General features: G+C 46.1%; 1 protein-coding gene across 1 annotated transcript; it reads left to right on the forward strand.

The window, feature by feature from the left end:
• Nucleotides 1–817: 817 nt before the first annotated feature.
• On the forward strand, nt 818–2,020 carry LOC146203529 (uncharacterized). Its single transcript, XM_084603088.1, has 2 exons — nt 818–1,188; nt 1,321–2,020. The coding sequence occupies exons 1-2, from the start codon at nt 818–820 to the stop codon at nt 2,018–2,020; spliced, it is 1,071 nt and encodes a 356-aa protein (XP_084459214.1).
• Nucleotides 2,021–16,210: the final 14,190 nt, after the last annotated feature.

Below are 16,210 nucleotides of genomic sequence, written 5' to 3' on the forward strand. Positions count from 1 at the left end.
CTCCCGCCAACAGTTCATGCACTCACGTCAGGTCGCACTGCACCTGCTTACAGCTTTCGAAGGAACACTGCATCGGCTGATGAATTTATTTCTGTACAAAATTTAGAGGCAAAAAATGTTGAAGTGTACCGCGGCTTCATTCGACCGTGCTCGGCCGTACTGACGAAGGCGCTCACGCGCGTGAACTGTGTTGACTCTATTTTATTACTCGTACTCGATAAATCTTAGACGCTGATTACGGCATCTTTGTATCAACCATAAGGAGTGAAATGTCAGGACCTGCCGGTTGCAACTGACGCGGGCGGAGCGAAGAGCGAGCGCGCGTTTCCCTTGCGCGTGAAAGGCGGTAGCAGAGGCGCAGCAGTGGGGCGGTGACGACTAAGGCTCCTGTGACGACCCCACCAAGGCGCGGCGGGCGGTGGAAACAGACCCCATTGGTAAAGTGAGCTAGAATGGGGTAGTGGGCTCACGGGGGCTCCTTCCCCGTGGCCTCCGCTAGTGTTCCTGTATATACAGGAACACTAGCCTCCGCGATCGGCTACGTCGCAGCGGAGCCGATCGCGGAGGCCACGCCTTCCCTGACGCAGTGTATGTTATATGCACTAGGTGGCGCCACCGGAGACTTCAATGTCCAATTTTGCCAGCGACGTCGTCCGAAGCTAAGTGCGCTTTTATATTTATTGTTTAGCCTTGAAAGCGTATTCTCCTGCATGCGTTAAAGCACTAATTTCAATCCTAGGACCAGGGAAAGCGGAGGTAACCGATTTTCCCTAGGTAGGTGGGCGGGCTGCCTATGGGTCGTAAAGTTAAGAAAGACATGGGGGGCGAGGAGCTGGTGCAATGTGACGAGTGCAGGCGCTGGTGCTACATGGATGAAACTGGTTTTGAAAGCTTAGATGACGCGGGGGAGACTAGTTTCTCGTGCAAGTTGTGCGTTAGGTTTAAGGAGACCATTCTGAGGCTGGAGGGTGAATGGGCCGTAAAGATTCAGGAGCTCGGGAGGGACAAGGTTGAGAGGGAGAAAAGGATGGCGCTGGAGGCACAGGCAGTAGAGCTGGTTAGGATGGAAGGGGCAAAGACCGACCAGCTAGAGGAGATAGGGTCTCAGCTCAGGGAAGAACAAAAAAAGCGAGCCGAGCTGGAAGGTCAGGTGAAGGCGCTTATGGCGCGTGCAGCTGAAGACTCCGGGTCGGAACAAAGTCAGGGGGTGGATGAGACCAGCGTGAAGTCCCCTCAGGATGAAGGAGATGGAAAGGAGGCGGGCAGAGAAAATCACCCGGTGGCGGTGGAGTCGCAAGAGGCGGCTACATGATGCTACAGCGAAGTAGCAAAACAGTTCGCGGGAGGGCTATCGACAACCCCGGAATCGCGCGAGAAAGGGGAAACGCCGCTACGACAAGAGAACCAACGAGAGCGAACCGGGCGGCAGTTGGCGCAAGCTGGAGATGAAAGGCTAGATCGTAGGAGAGTTCTGGTGGTGGGGGACTCAAATGTAGCAAGGTTTGAGGAGGCTGTCCTAGCAACAGTGAAGGGTGACAGGCGTTTGAAGGTGGAGGCCCAATCGGGGAAAGGTATGGTTGAAGCGATGACCAAAGCCCAGGAGGTGGTAGGGAACAACAAGGATGTAGAAACCCTGGTCATCATTCATGCAGGACTCAATGATGTCTTGAAGGGGACGAGCCGGAATCTCGGGAGGCAGTTAGAAGTAGGTATAAATAACATAAAGGAGGCCTCTGAGAAAGTACACGTGACTGTATGCACAATCCCGGAAGTAGAAGGGCAGTCCAGCAGAACAGAGGGGAGAGTAGTCGAGGCCAACCGGGTCATTAGGAGCCTAAGCCGACGACTTGGGTACACCACAATGGAGGTTAACAGGGATGTGTACGAGGTCGGCCTCCACCCGTTTGCACGAGAAGGCATCCACTACAGCCGGGCCACCGGTAGGAGGGTAGGAGGCAGGATAGGCCACCAGGCAGCAGCTTTTTTAGGAGGGCCCAGGGCCCTGAAGCCACCAGTATAAACAAAGGCGACCAAGAGGACGAACATAGACTAGGGAAACATAGAAGCCATAGGAGAAGCAACAGGCATAAGCGCAAGAGCCATATTAATTCAGACATAGGGTATATTAACATGCAAGGAGGCAGGAATAGGCTAAAATAGGAGGAAATAGAAGTGCAGCTTTGGCAGGAGAAGTTAATGGTTTATGGATTTGTGGAGACGCATCTTCGGGACATGGAGCAACCACCCTGTAACCCTGATTATGCATGGGAATACTGCAACAGAACAGAGGGCAGCAGAAAGGGAGGGGGAATTGGGGCATTCATCCATAAAAGTACAAATTGGCAAAGAGTCAAACAGGAATGTAAGGAACATTTATGGCTAAAAGGAAAAGTGGCAGGGGAGCAAACACTCCTTGGCTTTGTATACCTGTGGACAGGAGCAACTGCCAAAGAGGAAAACAAAAAAAATGGTAGAATGTATAGCAGCTGACATTAATGAGCTAGAAAAAGGATGCGAAATAATTATAGTAGGGGACATGAATGCTCATATAGAAGATATAGATGGATACACAGACTCGACAGGTACCATGCTGCTGGATATGTGTGAAAGACACGACTTAGTTGTCTGCAACAGTACTGAGAAGTGTGACGGGGTCATAACGTGGGAGGTAGGGAGTCTGCATTCGACACTAGATTATGCGATAATGTCACACAGGATGTACGATAGGCTAAAGGTCATGAACATAGATGAACATGGTGCCAGGTGTCTAGACAGTGATCATAAACGTATCAAGATGAGTTAATTGGAATAAAAACTAATTCAGGAATGAAAGATGATGACCAGCCAGATGGGATCTTTTACTCGGAGCAGCAAATAGAAACAGCAAGCATCCATATTGAAGCAGTAATCTCTAAGGATAATAAAGCAGAGTGGACATACACAAAGTTAATGGGACTGTTTGGGCTAGAGTTGGCTAAGGTGCGAGTCAGGAAAAAAAGGACAAGACGAAAACCAAAGAGCTGGTGAGATGGGGAGGTGAAGAAGGCCATAGAGAAACGTCAGGAAGCCTCCAGGGAACACAGATATTCTAAGCATAGGGGAGACCCAGAAGCAGACGTTGAGAGAAAATGGGATAAATACATAAAATGTAGAAGGGAGGCATCCTACTTAATCAATGAGAAAATTAGAAGACAAGGGTCCCAGTGGCTGACAGAAGTAAACAAAAGGGATAAAAATGCAGCTAATAAATTCTGGCAACACTTGAATTCCCTTAGTAATAAGACTAGCCTAGAGCAGAGGTCTATTGTTACAGATCAAGGTATTCGGATAGAAGGGGAAAAGGCAATAGATTATATACGACTAACGGTGTCAGAAAAGTTTAAAGAACAAAGAAATGTAGTAGGTGCTTTAGTAGAGGACGATAGACCGGTTAGTGCAATTGTTCCAATTGGACAAAGAGAGTGGGAAAGGGCTGAGAAGAGAGTACCAAGTAGCACATCAGCAGGCCCAGATGGTATTCCTATTAGGTTATTAAAGATGTTGGGGCCAAAGTCTAAGGAAGCGTTAAGAAAGGTGGTGAGCAAAATGTTAATGGATGGCAAAGTTCCTGATGAATGGAGACTAAGTAGAATGAGCATGATATATAAGGAAAAGGGGGACAAAGCTGACATAGGCAACTACCGTCCCATAACAGTAACATCAGTGGTCTACTGGGTGGTGATGCAGATTATAAAGGACAGACTGCAGGTATGGGTAGAGAGCAAGGGGGTGCTGGGAGAGCTGCAGAATGGCTTCCGGAAACAAAGGAGGTTAGAGGACAATCTGTTCTCATTGACACAGTGTATCGAGGTAGCAGAAAAGGAACACAGACCCCTATGACTAGCTTTTCTAGATATCAAAGGAGCCTATGACAGTGTATTTCAAGAAGACTTATGGAATATTCTGGATGTGTTAGGTGTGGAAAGCGGAGTAACCAATCTTTTAAAAGATATTTATAAGGATAACCAGGTGCTAATAAAATGGGAAAAAAGGTGTCGAAGCCTGTAGAGGTAAAGAAGGGGCTTAGACAAGGATGTCCCCTGTCACCTTTGTTGTTCATGCTGTACCTGCAAGGATTAGAGGCTAAACTAGAGGGGAGTGGACTCGGCTTCAACCTTTCTTTATTCAAGCAAGGAGAATTTATCCCACAGTCATTACCAGGACCAATGTATGCAGATGATATAGTACTGATGGCTGACAACAGGGTAGATTTGCAGGAGTTGATGGATATCTGCGGTACAGAGGGAGATAAGTTAGGTCTGCAGTTTAGCAAGGAAAAATCGGCAGTCATGATTTTTAATGATAATGAGGCCGGAGAACATAGGATACAGGAGGACATGCTGGAAGTAGTGGATAAGTACAAGTAGCTTGGGGTGTGGATAAATACTGGAGCTGAATACCTAACGGAGCATGAAAAATATGTGGCAGCTAAGGGAAGTAGAAACGCAGCCGTCATGAAAAACAGGGCACTGTGGAATTACAATAGGTATGAAGTGGTGCGAGGGATTTGGAAAGGGTGATAGTTCCTAGTCTGACTTTTGCCAATGCAGTCCTGTGTGTATGAGATCAGAGGTCCGAGCACGGTTGGAAATTAAGCAGCGCGGGATGGGTAGGCTTGCTTTGGGAGCTCATGGGAATACGCCAAACCAGGGTGTGCAGGGTGACCTGGGATGGTCTTCTTTTGAGAGCAGGGAAGCTGGCAGCAAGATAGCGTTTGAGCAACGATTGAGAAAAATGGGAGAAAAGCGGTGGGCTAGGAAAGTCTTCAGCTACCTCTACATGAGGAATGTTGACACAAGATGGAGAAGGCGAACAAGAAAATTGGCAAGCAAATATTTGGACAGCAGTAGGGGGACTAGCCAGGAATTATCAATTAAGAAAAAGGTTAAGGAAACAGAGAGGGGTCTGTGGAAAACAGGGATGGAGACTAAATCAGCATTAGAAATGTACCGAACTTTCAAGCAGGAAATAGCCAAAGAAAACATTTACGATAATTCTAGGGGCAGCCCATTGTTGTTCGAGGCTAGGACAGGAGTATAGCGGACTAAGACGTACCGAGTTAAGTACCAAGAGATAGACACGCTGTGCAGGGTGTGTGGGGAGGATGAGGAAACGCATGAACACTCAATAATTTCCTGTAAAGGGCTCCTCCCTATAGTTCAAGGCAATGGGCCAGATTTAGCCAAAGCATTGGGGTTTAAGGATAATGAAGGGAAAATAGACTTTAAAAGGGTAGAAATAATCAAACGAAGGTTAGCTGATTGGTGGCTGAAAGGAAGGCAAGAATAGGTCCACACTATATATTACTATTCACGGCTAGGCAGCCTGTGGCGCCGCCGTCCGATTCAAAGGGTTCAGCCTTATCCACCCATCCATCCATGTAGCGCTCTGCTGGTTGAGGGGTTGCGTTTATAGTTGCGTTCATGCGACCGCGGCCTTCTCACTTTAGAAAAACGCAGCGTCTTCGTCCACACTTTTTAGATTCGCGTGTAGCAGCTATGCAGAGGTTGGATATATTAGCAAGTTGTGCTACTACTGGTGCTATACGATAAGCTAAGAGGTTTCTAACTGCAAACGCGTGTCCGATTTCTCTCCGGCGTCCTTGGCGAAAAGTGAATTAAGGCGCGTGTATGAAAATGACTGCGGCGCTCGATAGCCCCATTTTCTGACGTTTGTGATTCACGGCCGCGATGATAAAGAGTACAGAGACACATAGGTTTGCGCGGGTAACGTGTAAAGCTGTATTCGTATTCCTAATGATCGCACTCGCGTAATGATCGCACCCGAACATGGAGCCGCCTGGTGGTTGATCTGCAGTCACCCCGCAGAGAATGCATTCCGACGAGTTCCCAACCTAGTCTAGTAATGTTGGAGTTCCCATGATTCCATGCTTTGCAGCGTTGGCCATTTTGCAATTCGGCAGCGTCGTAGCGTGCTTTGTGTTTTTGTGCGAGTTTACGCCATTTCACCATGGGGCGGTATGCCAGTTACACCGCCGCGTTCAAGCTTAAGGCTGTCGACTATGCACTGGAGCATGGCAACAGCGCTGCTGGTAGGCATTTCGGCGTGGACGAAACGAGGATACGCTATTGGAAGAAGCAGCGCGAGAAGCTGATGGCTACGAACAAGACACGGCGGGCTTTCCGTGGACCCAAAACGGGCAAGTTCCCTCGTGTTGAGGAGGCGGTCCTAGAATACGTGAGGGACCTGCGCAAGGATGGTTGTGCAGTGTCATTATAAATGATAGACGTAGGCGCGCACAACTGCCAGGAAGCTGGGAATCGCCGCAAAGGATTTCCGCGCTAGCTCCGGTTGGACGACTCGCTTTATGCGACGGAATGGACTTTCCCTGAGGCGGCGGACGTCGTAGTGCCAGCGGCTCCCAGCCGCGTATGAAAGCAAAGTGATAGACTTCCATCACTTCGTCACTAGGCTTCGAGAAAAATGCGGTTACCTCATGTCGCAAATTGGAAACGCCGATCAAACTCCACTGACGTTCGACATGCCCCGGAATACAACTGTGAACGAGAAGGGTGCTCGGAGCGTCCTCGTGAAGACGTCTGGCGCAGAAAAACAGCGATGCACAGTCATGCTCGCTGTGACGGCCGACGGGCGGAAGCTGCCACCATACGTGATCTTCAAACGGAAGACTATTCCGAAGGGAAACTTTCCCCGTGGCATCCATATACGTGCACAGATGAAAGGGTGGATGACCGCAGACCTGATGGTCGACTGGATCAAGACTGTTTGGGGAAGAAGACCAGGAGCATTTCTGCTTCCCTCGCTTCTGGTTTTGGACAATTTTAGGGGTCACCTTGTGGACAGCGTGCGTGCCAAGCTGAAAGAGCTGCGCACGGACATTGCAGTCATTCCTGGCGGCCTGACTTCGCTGCTGCAGCCTCTCGACGTGTCTTTGAACAAACCGTTCAAGGACAACGTTCGACGACTTTATGCTGAGTGGATGGCGATGGGCCAGCATGATTTGACGCCGAGCGAAAAGATTAGAAGGCCATCCGTGGGGATGCTGTGCTCGTGGATCACAGAAGCGTGAAGCAGTATCCCCGACGAGGTAGTGGCTAAGAGTTTTAAGAAGACAGGCATATCTAACGCTTTGGATGGAAAGGAAGATGACTTCCTTGGGATTGTGAAGATGCTCCCAGTGACGACACTGCCGTTTCCGATGAGTCGTGCAGCAGTGAAAGCGAGGATGGCGAGGATTCAGGCTTTGATTAGAGTACTGACGAAAAAAAATAAATGGGCATTGTGCACTTCATGTGATGCTTAATGTGCGTGTTTATTGCGAAGGTAAGCCTTACTCAGCTTTTATTTTTGGTTGTAATCGAGATATATGTTCTAAGACGTCTGACCTGCAACTTGTTTGCGTTTTCGGTGCTCAAAAATGTTTTGTAGAAAATTTACCCCGCGTAATGATCGCACCCCGAAATTTGCGTCAGTATTTAAAAAAAAAAGTGCGATCATTATGCGAGTAAATACGGTAGGCCGCAGCTGTCAGCATCTTTTTGTCGCGCCTGCCTTCTGGATCGTGAATTTACTATCGACGCTGTTTATGGAAGAAAGGTGCATAAAATTTGCCACAAGTCATTAGTGAACACATCTTAAAAGCTTGCAGTAGTGCATCCTCCGTCCATTATCAGCAGTTTAATATCTGAGAATTTTCAGATAACTGCACAATTGCGAATAAGCTGTATTCGTGTAGACAGTGTTCTGATCGATAGAGAAGGACCTGACAGGAGCTCTAGGAGTGTGAAAACAAGCATTTAGTAGGCATCTCGGGTTGATGAACGGCGGCTCCACTGCTTCCTTGACAAAAAGTGCACCCGTGTAAATATTAACTGAGAGATGCGAGGCGTATATATGTTTTAAGCATCCGATTTCTCGCTGGAGCGTGTCTTTTACTTCTCCGAGTGCATCAGTTTATTTGCTGCCCGAATACAATTCATGGCATGAAAAAAAAAAAAAACTCAGTGGACATATATTTTTGAGAACGACTGTATACGGCGCAAATTTAAGACGACACAAGGAGCACATGTTCACATATGGTATCCTTTTATTTCTTGTGCTGTCTTCTTTGCGCCGTATACAGTGTTTCGCGAAAATATGTTCACGGAGTGTTTTTCTTTCGTGCCATTAACTGCATTACGAACACAAAAAAGAAAAGGACACAACATGTGTCGTCTCCGTTTTTTGTTTTCTTGTGTTGTCATCTTTGCGCCGTGTACAGTGGTTTTCAAGTCATGAATGATCGCCCCACAGGCCGTCATATTTTCGAGCTTGCTCAAGAAGCAGCAAAGCTGACAATAGCTGAGTCCCCATTGTCGCGGAAGTTAGTGCCGAGCTATTTGCTCCCGGCGACGCCGCGGTTAGCAGGCTTTACAAGATTCGCAATTCAATTTCATTAGACTCTATTTAGCAACATACCTGTGAAATATTAGCCTATAATCACTTCAACTATAATATGCTGGCTGTGGTCAACAGATATACCAGCGCATTCTTGACGCTTAGTAATGCGTTGAATAAAGTTATTTCCTAACTACTGGTCCTCCTTTTTGTTCACATTCGTATTTGGCTTTGTGCTTCTCATTGATGCAGCATGTCGACAATCCGGCTAGCTGGCCCTGCTTGCACGAATTCCCCTGGCTTATTGTTTCCACAAGGCCATAGAATAAAATACAACTGAAAAACTAGGCTGGTATACGTGTAATTGATGTGATCAGGTCATCGTGTATTTATATCCATTAGGGAGGATTTATATTTGCTCCCATTATTTTTCAAGAGCCACATATATTTCGATTCGTGCGGGGTGCCTTTCCCGTAAGCGTGTCTGGAAGCCTAGCACAATGGTTTTGTCATCGGGGTGGCATCTTCGTATCAGAAGTCACAATTCGTCGGGTCACATTGCCCACTGCAAAACAAAACTTCCGCAATGGCGAGAATACAGCAGCGAAGGCAGGCGAAGGCAAACGGCGCGTAGCGCGCGGTGCCGCGCGCTGCTACATTGAAGGCGCCGGTGGAGGCCCTCTCCGGAGGCGCGCAGGACTAGAATCTGCTGACATAGGCAGCGTCATCGCAATGTATGGCGCCGGCTGTGGAGTGAGCGCACTACCCAATTCTAGCTCACTTTACCATTGGTGAGGCCGTAAGAGAAGAGAAGCGCGCCCTCCCTCGAGACCGGCCGTGGATGGGCACGCACGCACGAATAAAGTTGCGTTTCTGTTCTACAAAAAGCTAACGTTAAGGATATTATTTTACTTTACATGGTAGTTCTTCTCTTATTATTATTATGTGCAAACGCATGCTAAAGAACAACCTTTTTTATACAATGACGTCATTTACGCCACTTTCTTCGTGTGTGTGAAAAAGACCTCTCCCTCGAGTAAACAACGTTAAAGTGAGTTAGAACGTGACGTCACGGGACGCACGTGCGGCGACTGCAGCGCTTTTCGAAGCAGCGGCGATGGGCAAAATCGGTCGTTTTTCTCGGCCGCGGCCGTACTGAATGCAGCGGCGCGCGCTTGTGTCTCGATTATTTCTATCCCTGTCACACGGCCGACTCGGAACTACCTTGAACTTCCTGAGTCGCAGGGAGCTTTCTTCTGTATTTTTTTCCTATTAGTGGGGAGAGGTTGAAAGGAGAGGCGGGTAAAGCCCTTCAATAACGGGGCTTTAGGAGCGGGCAGGCTAGCCAATGTAGACAGCGTGGTTTCAAACGAGTGACGGCTTGGAGCTGCCTTCGGTTAAGCAATATGCACGCTTGCTTCCTTTCTTCTTTTTCCCTAGCTGTGATGTATGGGCTGGTTTGGCTTGAGAGGCAGCGGAGGGAGTGCTGAAGATTTGCTGTGTCGTTTACTTGGCTCAATCAGCCGCTTTTGCACCTGAAAAGTTACGCCTCAATTATGTACATACAAAAATATATATATATATATATATATATATATATATATATATATATATATATATATATATATATATATATATATATATATATATATATATATATATATATATATATATATATATATATATATACATATATATATATATTGTGAGCAAGCTTCCACGGATCTTCTTTCATTTGTACATACCATAATCTTCTTCTTTCTTTTGTACATACCATCGTCATCGTCCCGCGGCGCCGGCTCCAGCACGCGCCTGGGTTCTCCTTCAGATTAAAACGCTGACACGGCGTACCTTGCCTTGCCGTCACGACTTTGGCGTCTCGACCTGGCCTTCTTTCACAATATATATATATATATATATATATATATATATATATATATATATATATATATATATATATATATATATATATATATATATATTGACGTATCCGTAAACTAAGTAACATCTTTTATAATATCACAGCTTAATTCCAAACATCAACGTTTACGCGCAAGATGCTATAAGGTTATTTGCTTTTTGCCACTAAAAAACTGGATGTGTGTGAACGCGCGTGTGTGCAAATAACTCATGCGCAGGTACTCAATATATTTGAGGCCCCGCATAAGGTCAGTACTCTTGCACGTTTTCATTGTAGTGAGGAAGCAAACTCACAATTCCTGCAGCACGCTGCAAAGAAGCAGACTCACGACTCGAAGTCCCTGCGTCGCTTCGAATACCAGCTCTAACCCCGCCAGACCACCGGAAGAAAGAAAACGAAAGCAAAAGACTGCAAACGCACAAAATCTGCGCTCACTCATTCCCCCGGGGGAGGGAAATTCTGTTTACTGCTTGGAGCCCTGGGGGAGGGGAAAAGACTGTGTTGGAGGAGGAGCCATGGCGTGGACAAAACTGCCGCGAGCGCTTTACAGAAGAAAGCTTGCGTGCTGTTAAGTGCGGACGGCTAGATGCTCTCCCTCCGCCAGCAATTGAAGCCGCGCTCCGACGGCCAAGCGCTTTTCAAACTGCCCCAGTAGAATTAAAAAAAAAAATAAAAACGTCGACAGGACACGCAGAAGTGACGTAGTAGCCCCACGTCACTTTTGTGTCACATGATTGCGCATTCACTATTTGCAAAAATACCCTCCCATGTCCTCTAGCGAGAGAATAGACCTCTCCTCGGGTACGTCACGCGATGCGCTGACGTCACGGTGGTGACGTTTCCAGTTTGCGCCGCAGACGCCGATGGGCAAAACAGCCGCCTGAATGCATGCGATCCGTTGAGCGAGCCACAAAAATCTTCATTGCAGGAATTGGAACCTTTGCCCCGACCCTGAATCGTAATCCCTACGAGCTGCTGTGCACCAACCGCGCTAAGAAAGGCTCTGGTATACGCTTTTTTCGTTTTCCACGGGACGAAAATTTCCTGAAAGTTTGTGTGCACGCACTGCGCCGAGATAAATGGAAGCCACACCCACAGACCGGATCTGCGGAACTTGCCCATGCTGATTTGTTCTAGAGTTCGGCTAGTTTATCATTCACTGGACTTATTACACTATTTGGTGATTTACATAAAACTGTTTGACTATAGGTTGTTTTGTATCCACAGAATGAGGGGCTTTGAGAAGGCAAGCCGTAACTCATTCTTTACCTTCTTCGTTAACGTTTTTTCATGTTTCCTTAAAAAGGGTGCTCAACTCAACCTCTGTTGGGCTCATATATATGCAGCTTATCTCAATGGCAATTGTAACAACTAGTAAGGTATGTTTTCGGAGCGTTTAAGCTAAAACTGAGGTAATAAAGGTTAAGTATAGTTAGAGGGAATAAAAAATCGCTACGTACACTTTCCCGGAACTTGTTGTTCCACTCACAAAGCTGTGAAGTAGTGGACCGAGTGAGTCCAGATGAAACGAGCATTTCCACTTTGAAGAGTACATAAGCTACATGCGTGGCTAACCTAAAAAATAAGGCTGTGGCTAAAGGTACGTCGGACGGACCTCCGGTGCGTTTTTCTTCGGGATACGACGGACGGATCCGGGAAATATTTTTCAGAGGTACGGCGGACGGACCCGATCGGTAGGGTTCTTCCGACGGACCCAACGCATTTTTCTCCGATATGGGCCTTGGGATCCGTCGGGAAAGCCGGACTACAGAGGCTATAGCCGGACAAGCGTTTAGGGGTAGCTCGACTGGAAACGCTGATTGGCCCAAACTTTGTGACGTCATATATAACGTCACAAACAACGTCATGAGTCACGTAATATTTTATGATGTCATGTCCGGATGTAGGGCGCACGTGTTTTCCCTAGACTGTCCCTGGATTCCCCATGCTTTTCAGAGCGCCCGGGCGCGACCCGGCGGCATGGCCGGTGGTGTCGGCGGCTTGCCGCAAACAAACGGCAGCTGCCCAGCCGATGGCCGTCGGCGGAGAGGCACGAGGCCTAGCTTGCATGCAGTGCGGACACCGTGGAAACGGCAGCGATGTCAAATAGAACCGCCACCTTAAGGACAAGCGTTTAGGGGTAGCTCGGCTGGAAACGCTGATTGGCCCAAAATTTGTGACGTCATTTATGACGTCACAAACAACGTCATGAGTCACGTGATATTTTATGATGTCATGTCCGGATGTAGGGCGCACGTGTTTTCCCTAGACTGTCCCTGGATTCCCCATGCTTTTCAGAGCGCCGGTGTCGGCGGTGCGCCGCAAGCAAACGGCAGCTGCCCAGCCGATGGCCGTCGGCGGAGAGACACGAGGCCTAGCTTGCACACAGTGCGGACACCGTGGAAACGGCAGTGATGTCAAATAACATATGCACGCTTCGAGCCGCGAAGAGGTTTCCGAGCTAGCTTGTCACACCACACGAATTGCCGGGGAAATCACAGTGTAAATGCTTTTCCTTTATCTAGATCTGTGTGAGACCTTTCGGCGACAAAAACAATCGAGGTTCGCCAACGCAGTGTGACCTGTTCGTAGGCCGGCCGGACGAATTTTCCAGTGACAACTGCACACCATGTTTGCGGGGATTCCGCTCTTCTGCACATTTCGTATATTTGCAAAACGTTTCCTTGCAAAATAGCTTTCTCGGTGCGACGTCTTTCAGGCGCGCAGGCTGTCGGCAACGGTCGTCCGTCCCGTTGCCACGCGTCCCGATACAATTCGGTCTTTTTCTAAGCGAAATAGTTCATTATGAATTGTTTTAACCAGAAATGCGCTCGGTGACCGCTCTTATTGGCTAAAAAGGGCCTAATTTCCTCACTCCAAACTAATACGCCGGCGAATGCATATGATGCCGGCCGGCAACACCGCGGCGCCGGCGCTATTATAAGCACATCCTAGCTGCAATAGCTAGCTAGTCCATCACTGTAGGGGGCAAAAAAAAAAAAAAAAAAAGCTTTGAGGACAAAGGGAATAGAGATACGTACTAGGTCATTCTGACTCTACAAATTTTTTAGGTCAGAATTGTGATGCTGGAAGTGATATGTTGATTAGGAAAAAAAATACTAAATAAGCTGTAGTATTAAAGGATGACCTCTCACTGTTTTGGCTACCCTGTTGTTAAAAACAATTAGGTGCCTAATGAATATCCTATTCTCATTTGGGCTATGATTATTATAAAACTATGTAAGTCATTTCACATTGATCAGGGCTTGTTTAAGATTAAGTTTAATAAAGCAAATCCCCAGCTTGCACTTTGAGCTTAATGCCTTCATACCTCAAATAAAGTTGATGGAGCATATAATAAAGTCGCAGTTAATACAACCGGATTTCAGAACATTCAGCCTCAGGATTTCAGGCTAACAAGAAGAAATGTTGTACATTGTTACTAAGGAGGTCATGTTATATATGGGTAACTATAGGAGCATTATAAGATGTGTACTTTTTAAGTAGTAAAGATCTGTGCGTAGCCTTTAGAAAACATGAAAACATTGCAGCGTATATCACATGAAGAGTAATGGCATTGTATGTTTGGTAAGTGTCAGCATATGTTTGCTGTCAAATTGAGATCCATGTGATGCATGCATCTTTTAATGACTTAGGGCTGGTTCTAATGCAACGCATGGACCATTTCAGCTTGTCATGCCTTCGCATGTCTAATATGTAATAAACAGCGTCTTACGTCTTCTGCATTTCTTTGACAGCAACAAGTTTTGCATCCGTCATATGTCTCAATTGTGATTTTTAACTGTACCTGTAGCTTGAAACAGACTGCTGACTGCCATCACAAATTTGTTTGTTATATATTAAAACACTGCATTTATTTTCGTTCATAAAAACATTGAAATGCTTTAATAACTTTCATTGCCTTGAGTAAATGTTTGTCATTCGTTACAATGATTGCTTGCAGTCCAGAAATTCTTTACATTCTTATTTAGCTATACCTTACACTTACAAACACATATAAAGTTATATATGTGCTACACTATTTTTCCTTCCATTTAGTATCTCTCACACAACCTCAGAGTTTAAAGACAATTATTTATCAAACAGCACTTGTGAATATGGGTAACTATCTAAGTGGACACTTTTTTAATTGCACAATGATGGCATAATGCAATGAAAAATAAGTTAATGTGGTCCACCACTTCAGTTTGCAAAAGACTTATGAAAGAGAAAGGTAGCATGCACTATAGCCAATTTTTAACAAAATTTTCTTGGCATATGCCACCTTTTATGCAACTAATATGTCAGCAGCCAAAAAAAAAATATTCTTATACATTACTAAGGTGCAAAGATGAGTAAAACGAGTATTTGCTGAATTTCGGGCTGTCCAGACATTGTGGGATTGCTTTTCAGGATATAAAAAGGCATTTTTTTTTTTAGCATAAAGGAGGGGTTAGAAACCTTGCTGTCCCTATAGGAGTGTGAGGACTGCACTGGGTGCAGTGCTCAGGAGAGTGTGGCTGGGAATAGGGGGGGGGGGGGGGGGGGGGGGGAGAGAGGGTGGTAATGCAAAGGGTGCAGTTAGAGAAATATATGCAAGGCAATTCACATGCTGCAATGCTGTGGGCCTTAAGTTCTTTTCCTCAAGAGAATGCTTTCTCTCTTTTGTTGCTGTAAGAGAAGGTTATTGTTAAAATGAGAGATACAAGTCAGTCCATCATGAAATCAAACCTGACGACCCCCACTATCACTCCGCTGCAGAAGACCACTTTGAGACTAAATGTATTCTGTTAGCAAGGCATCACTGCTCATTGGTACCTTTTTTATTTGCAAGGAGGCTACAGTAGTCTGTGCCATAGCTTTTCTATGTTGCTAGCACCTATAGCATGCAGAACCTGAAGTAGTAAATGCTACACAATTTCATTTGCAGACAAAGCACCTATACCTTTACAAAGTGGTGGCAAAGATGGATGATTTAAAGCTCTTTCTCAAAGATGATGTGTGGCCACAGTGTGCAAGGCTATTGAGCAGAAATTCATAAAATCAAATGAGCTCAGAATATCAGTAGACAGGCCCCAGAAGTTCAAAAAGAGTATGGTAGGGGAATGTGTCTGAGGTTCAGGGTTTTCATTGCCGGAAGAAAATAAAAGGGGTGATGCTTGACTGCACTGGTAGATTTTATATGCCGAGCTCTGCATTAAATCAAAAGCGATTTTAGAAGCCGCAGAACATATCTGGCCCTCTTGAAGTGAAGAGATTTCTTTATTCTACTGAGGGACCTCTCAAGCCTTAAAGTATGTATTCCGAAGCTTACATCCTTCTACGACAAGCTGTCTGATAGAACACATTTCATCGAAATGCCTTGGCTGAGGAGACACTTCAAATTAAAGTGGCAAGCATTGGACTCGAAGAGGCCAACAGTTGGGCAGCATTGGAGTTCCCCAGATTGAGATTTTCTAGAGCCTCTCCCCAGCCTGCAACTATTCCTAATATATGAGTGTCTGTAGTATCCTGTGAGAGGAGGAGGTTGTGTCCTGTGAGGAAGAGGACCTATGATGGGTCAGTGCACGCTTTCAGATCTTGCATTATCATCTCTCGTAGGTGAGCTGGCAAAAAACATTGATTTTGACAAACCGAGTAGCAGCTTTGAAGTCTTAAAGACCGGAAAATGAAAATGTTGGCATGTCGTTTTCTTTTTTTTTTTTTTTTGCTTCATGCACTTTAGATCAATACCAGCTTTCAAAACAAGATTTATAATATCTGAAATTAGTTGCTCAAAGCAAGATGACTTCAGTGTTTCCAACTTTTTGTACACAAGCGATTTCTATAATTGATCGAGGGGTATGTTTATTTCATTTGTGCGGCAGGATTAATTATGCACTTGTCCCTCTG

Source organism: Amblyomma maculatum, chromosome 1 (genome assembly GCF_055883805.1).
Source record: "Amblyomma maculatum isolate TAMU_Amacu chromosome 1, ASM5588380v1, whole genome shotgun sequence".
NCBI lineage: Eukaryota > Metazoa > Arthropoda > Arachnida > Ixodida > Ixodidae > Amblyomma > Amblyomma maculatum.

Coding starts and splice junctions, on each gene's coding strand:
- LOC146203529 (XM_084603088.1), top strand. CDS start 818: ATGGGGGGCGAGGAGCTGGTGCAATGTGACGAGTGCAGGCGCTGGTGC. Junction 1,189..1,320: donor CGTGCAGCTGAAGACTCCGG/GTCGGAACAAAG, acceptor ATGATGCTACAG/CGAAGTAGCAAAACAGTTCG.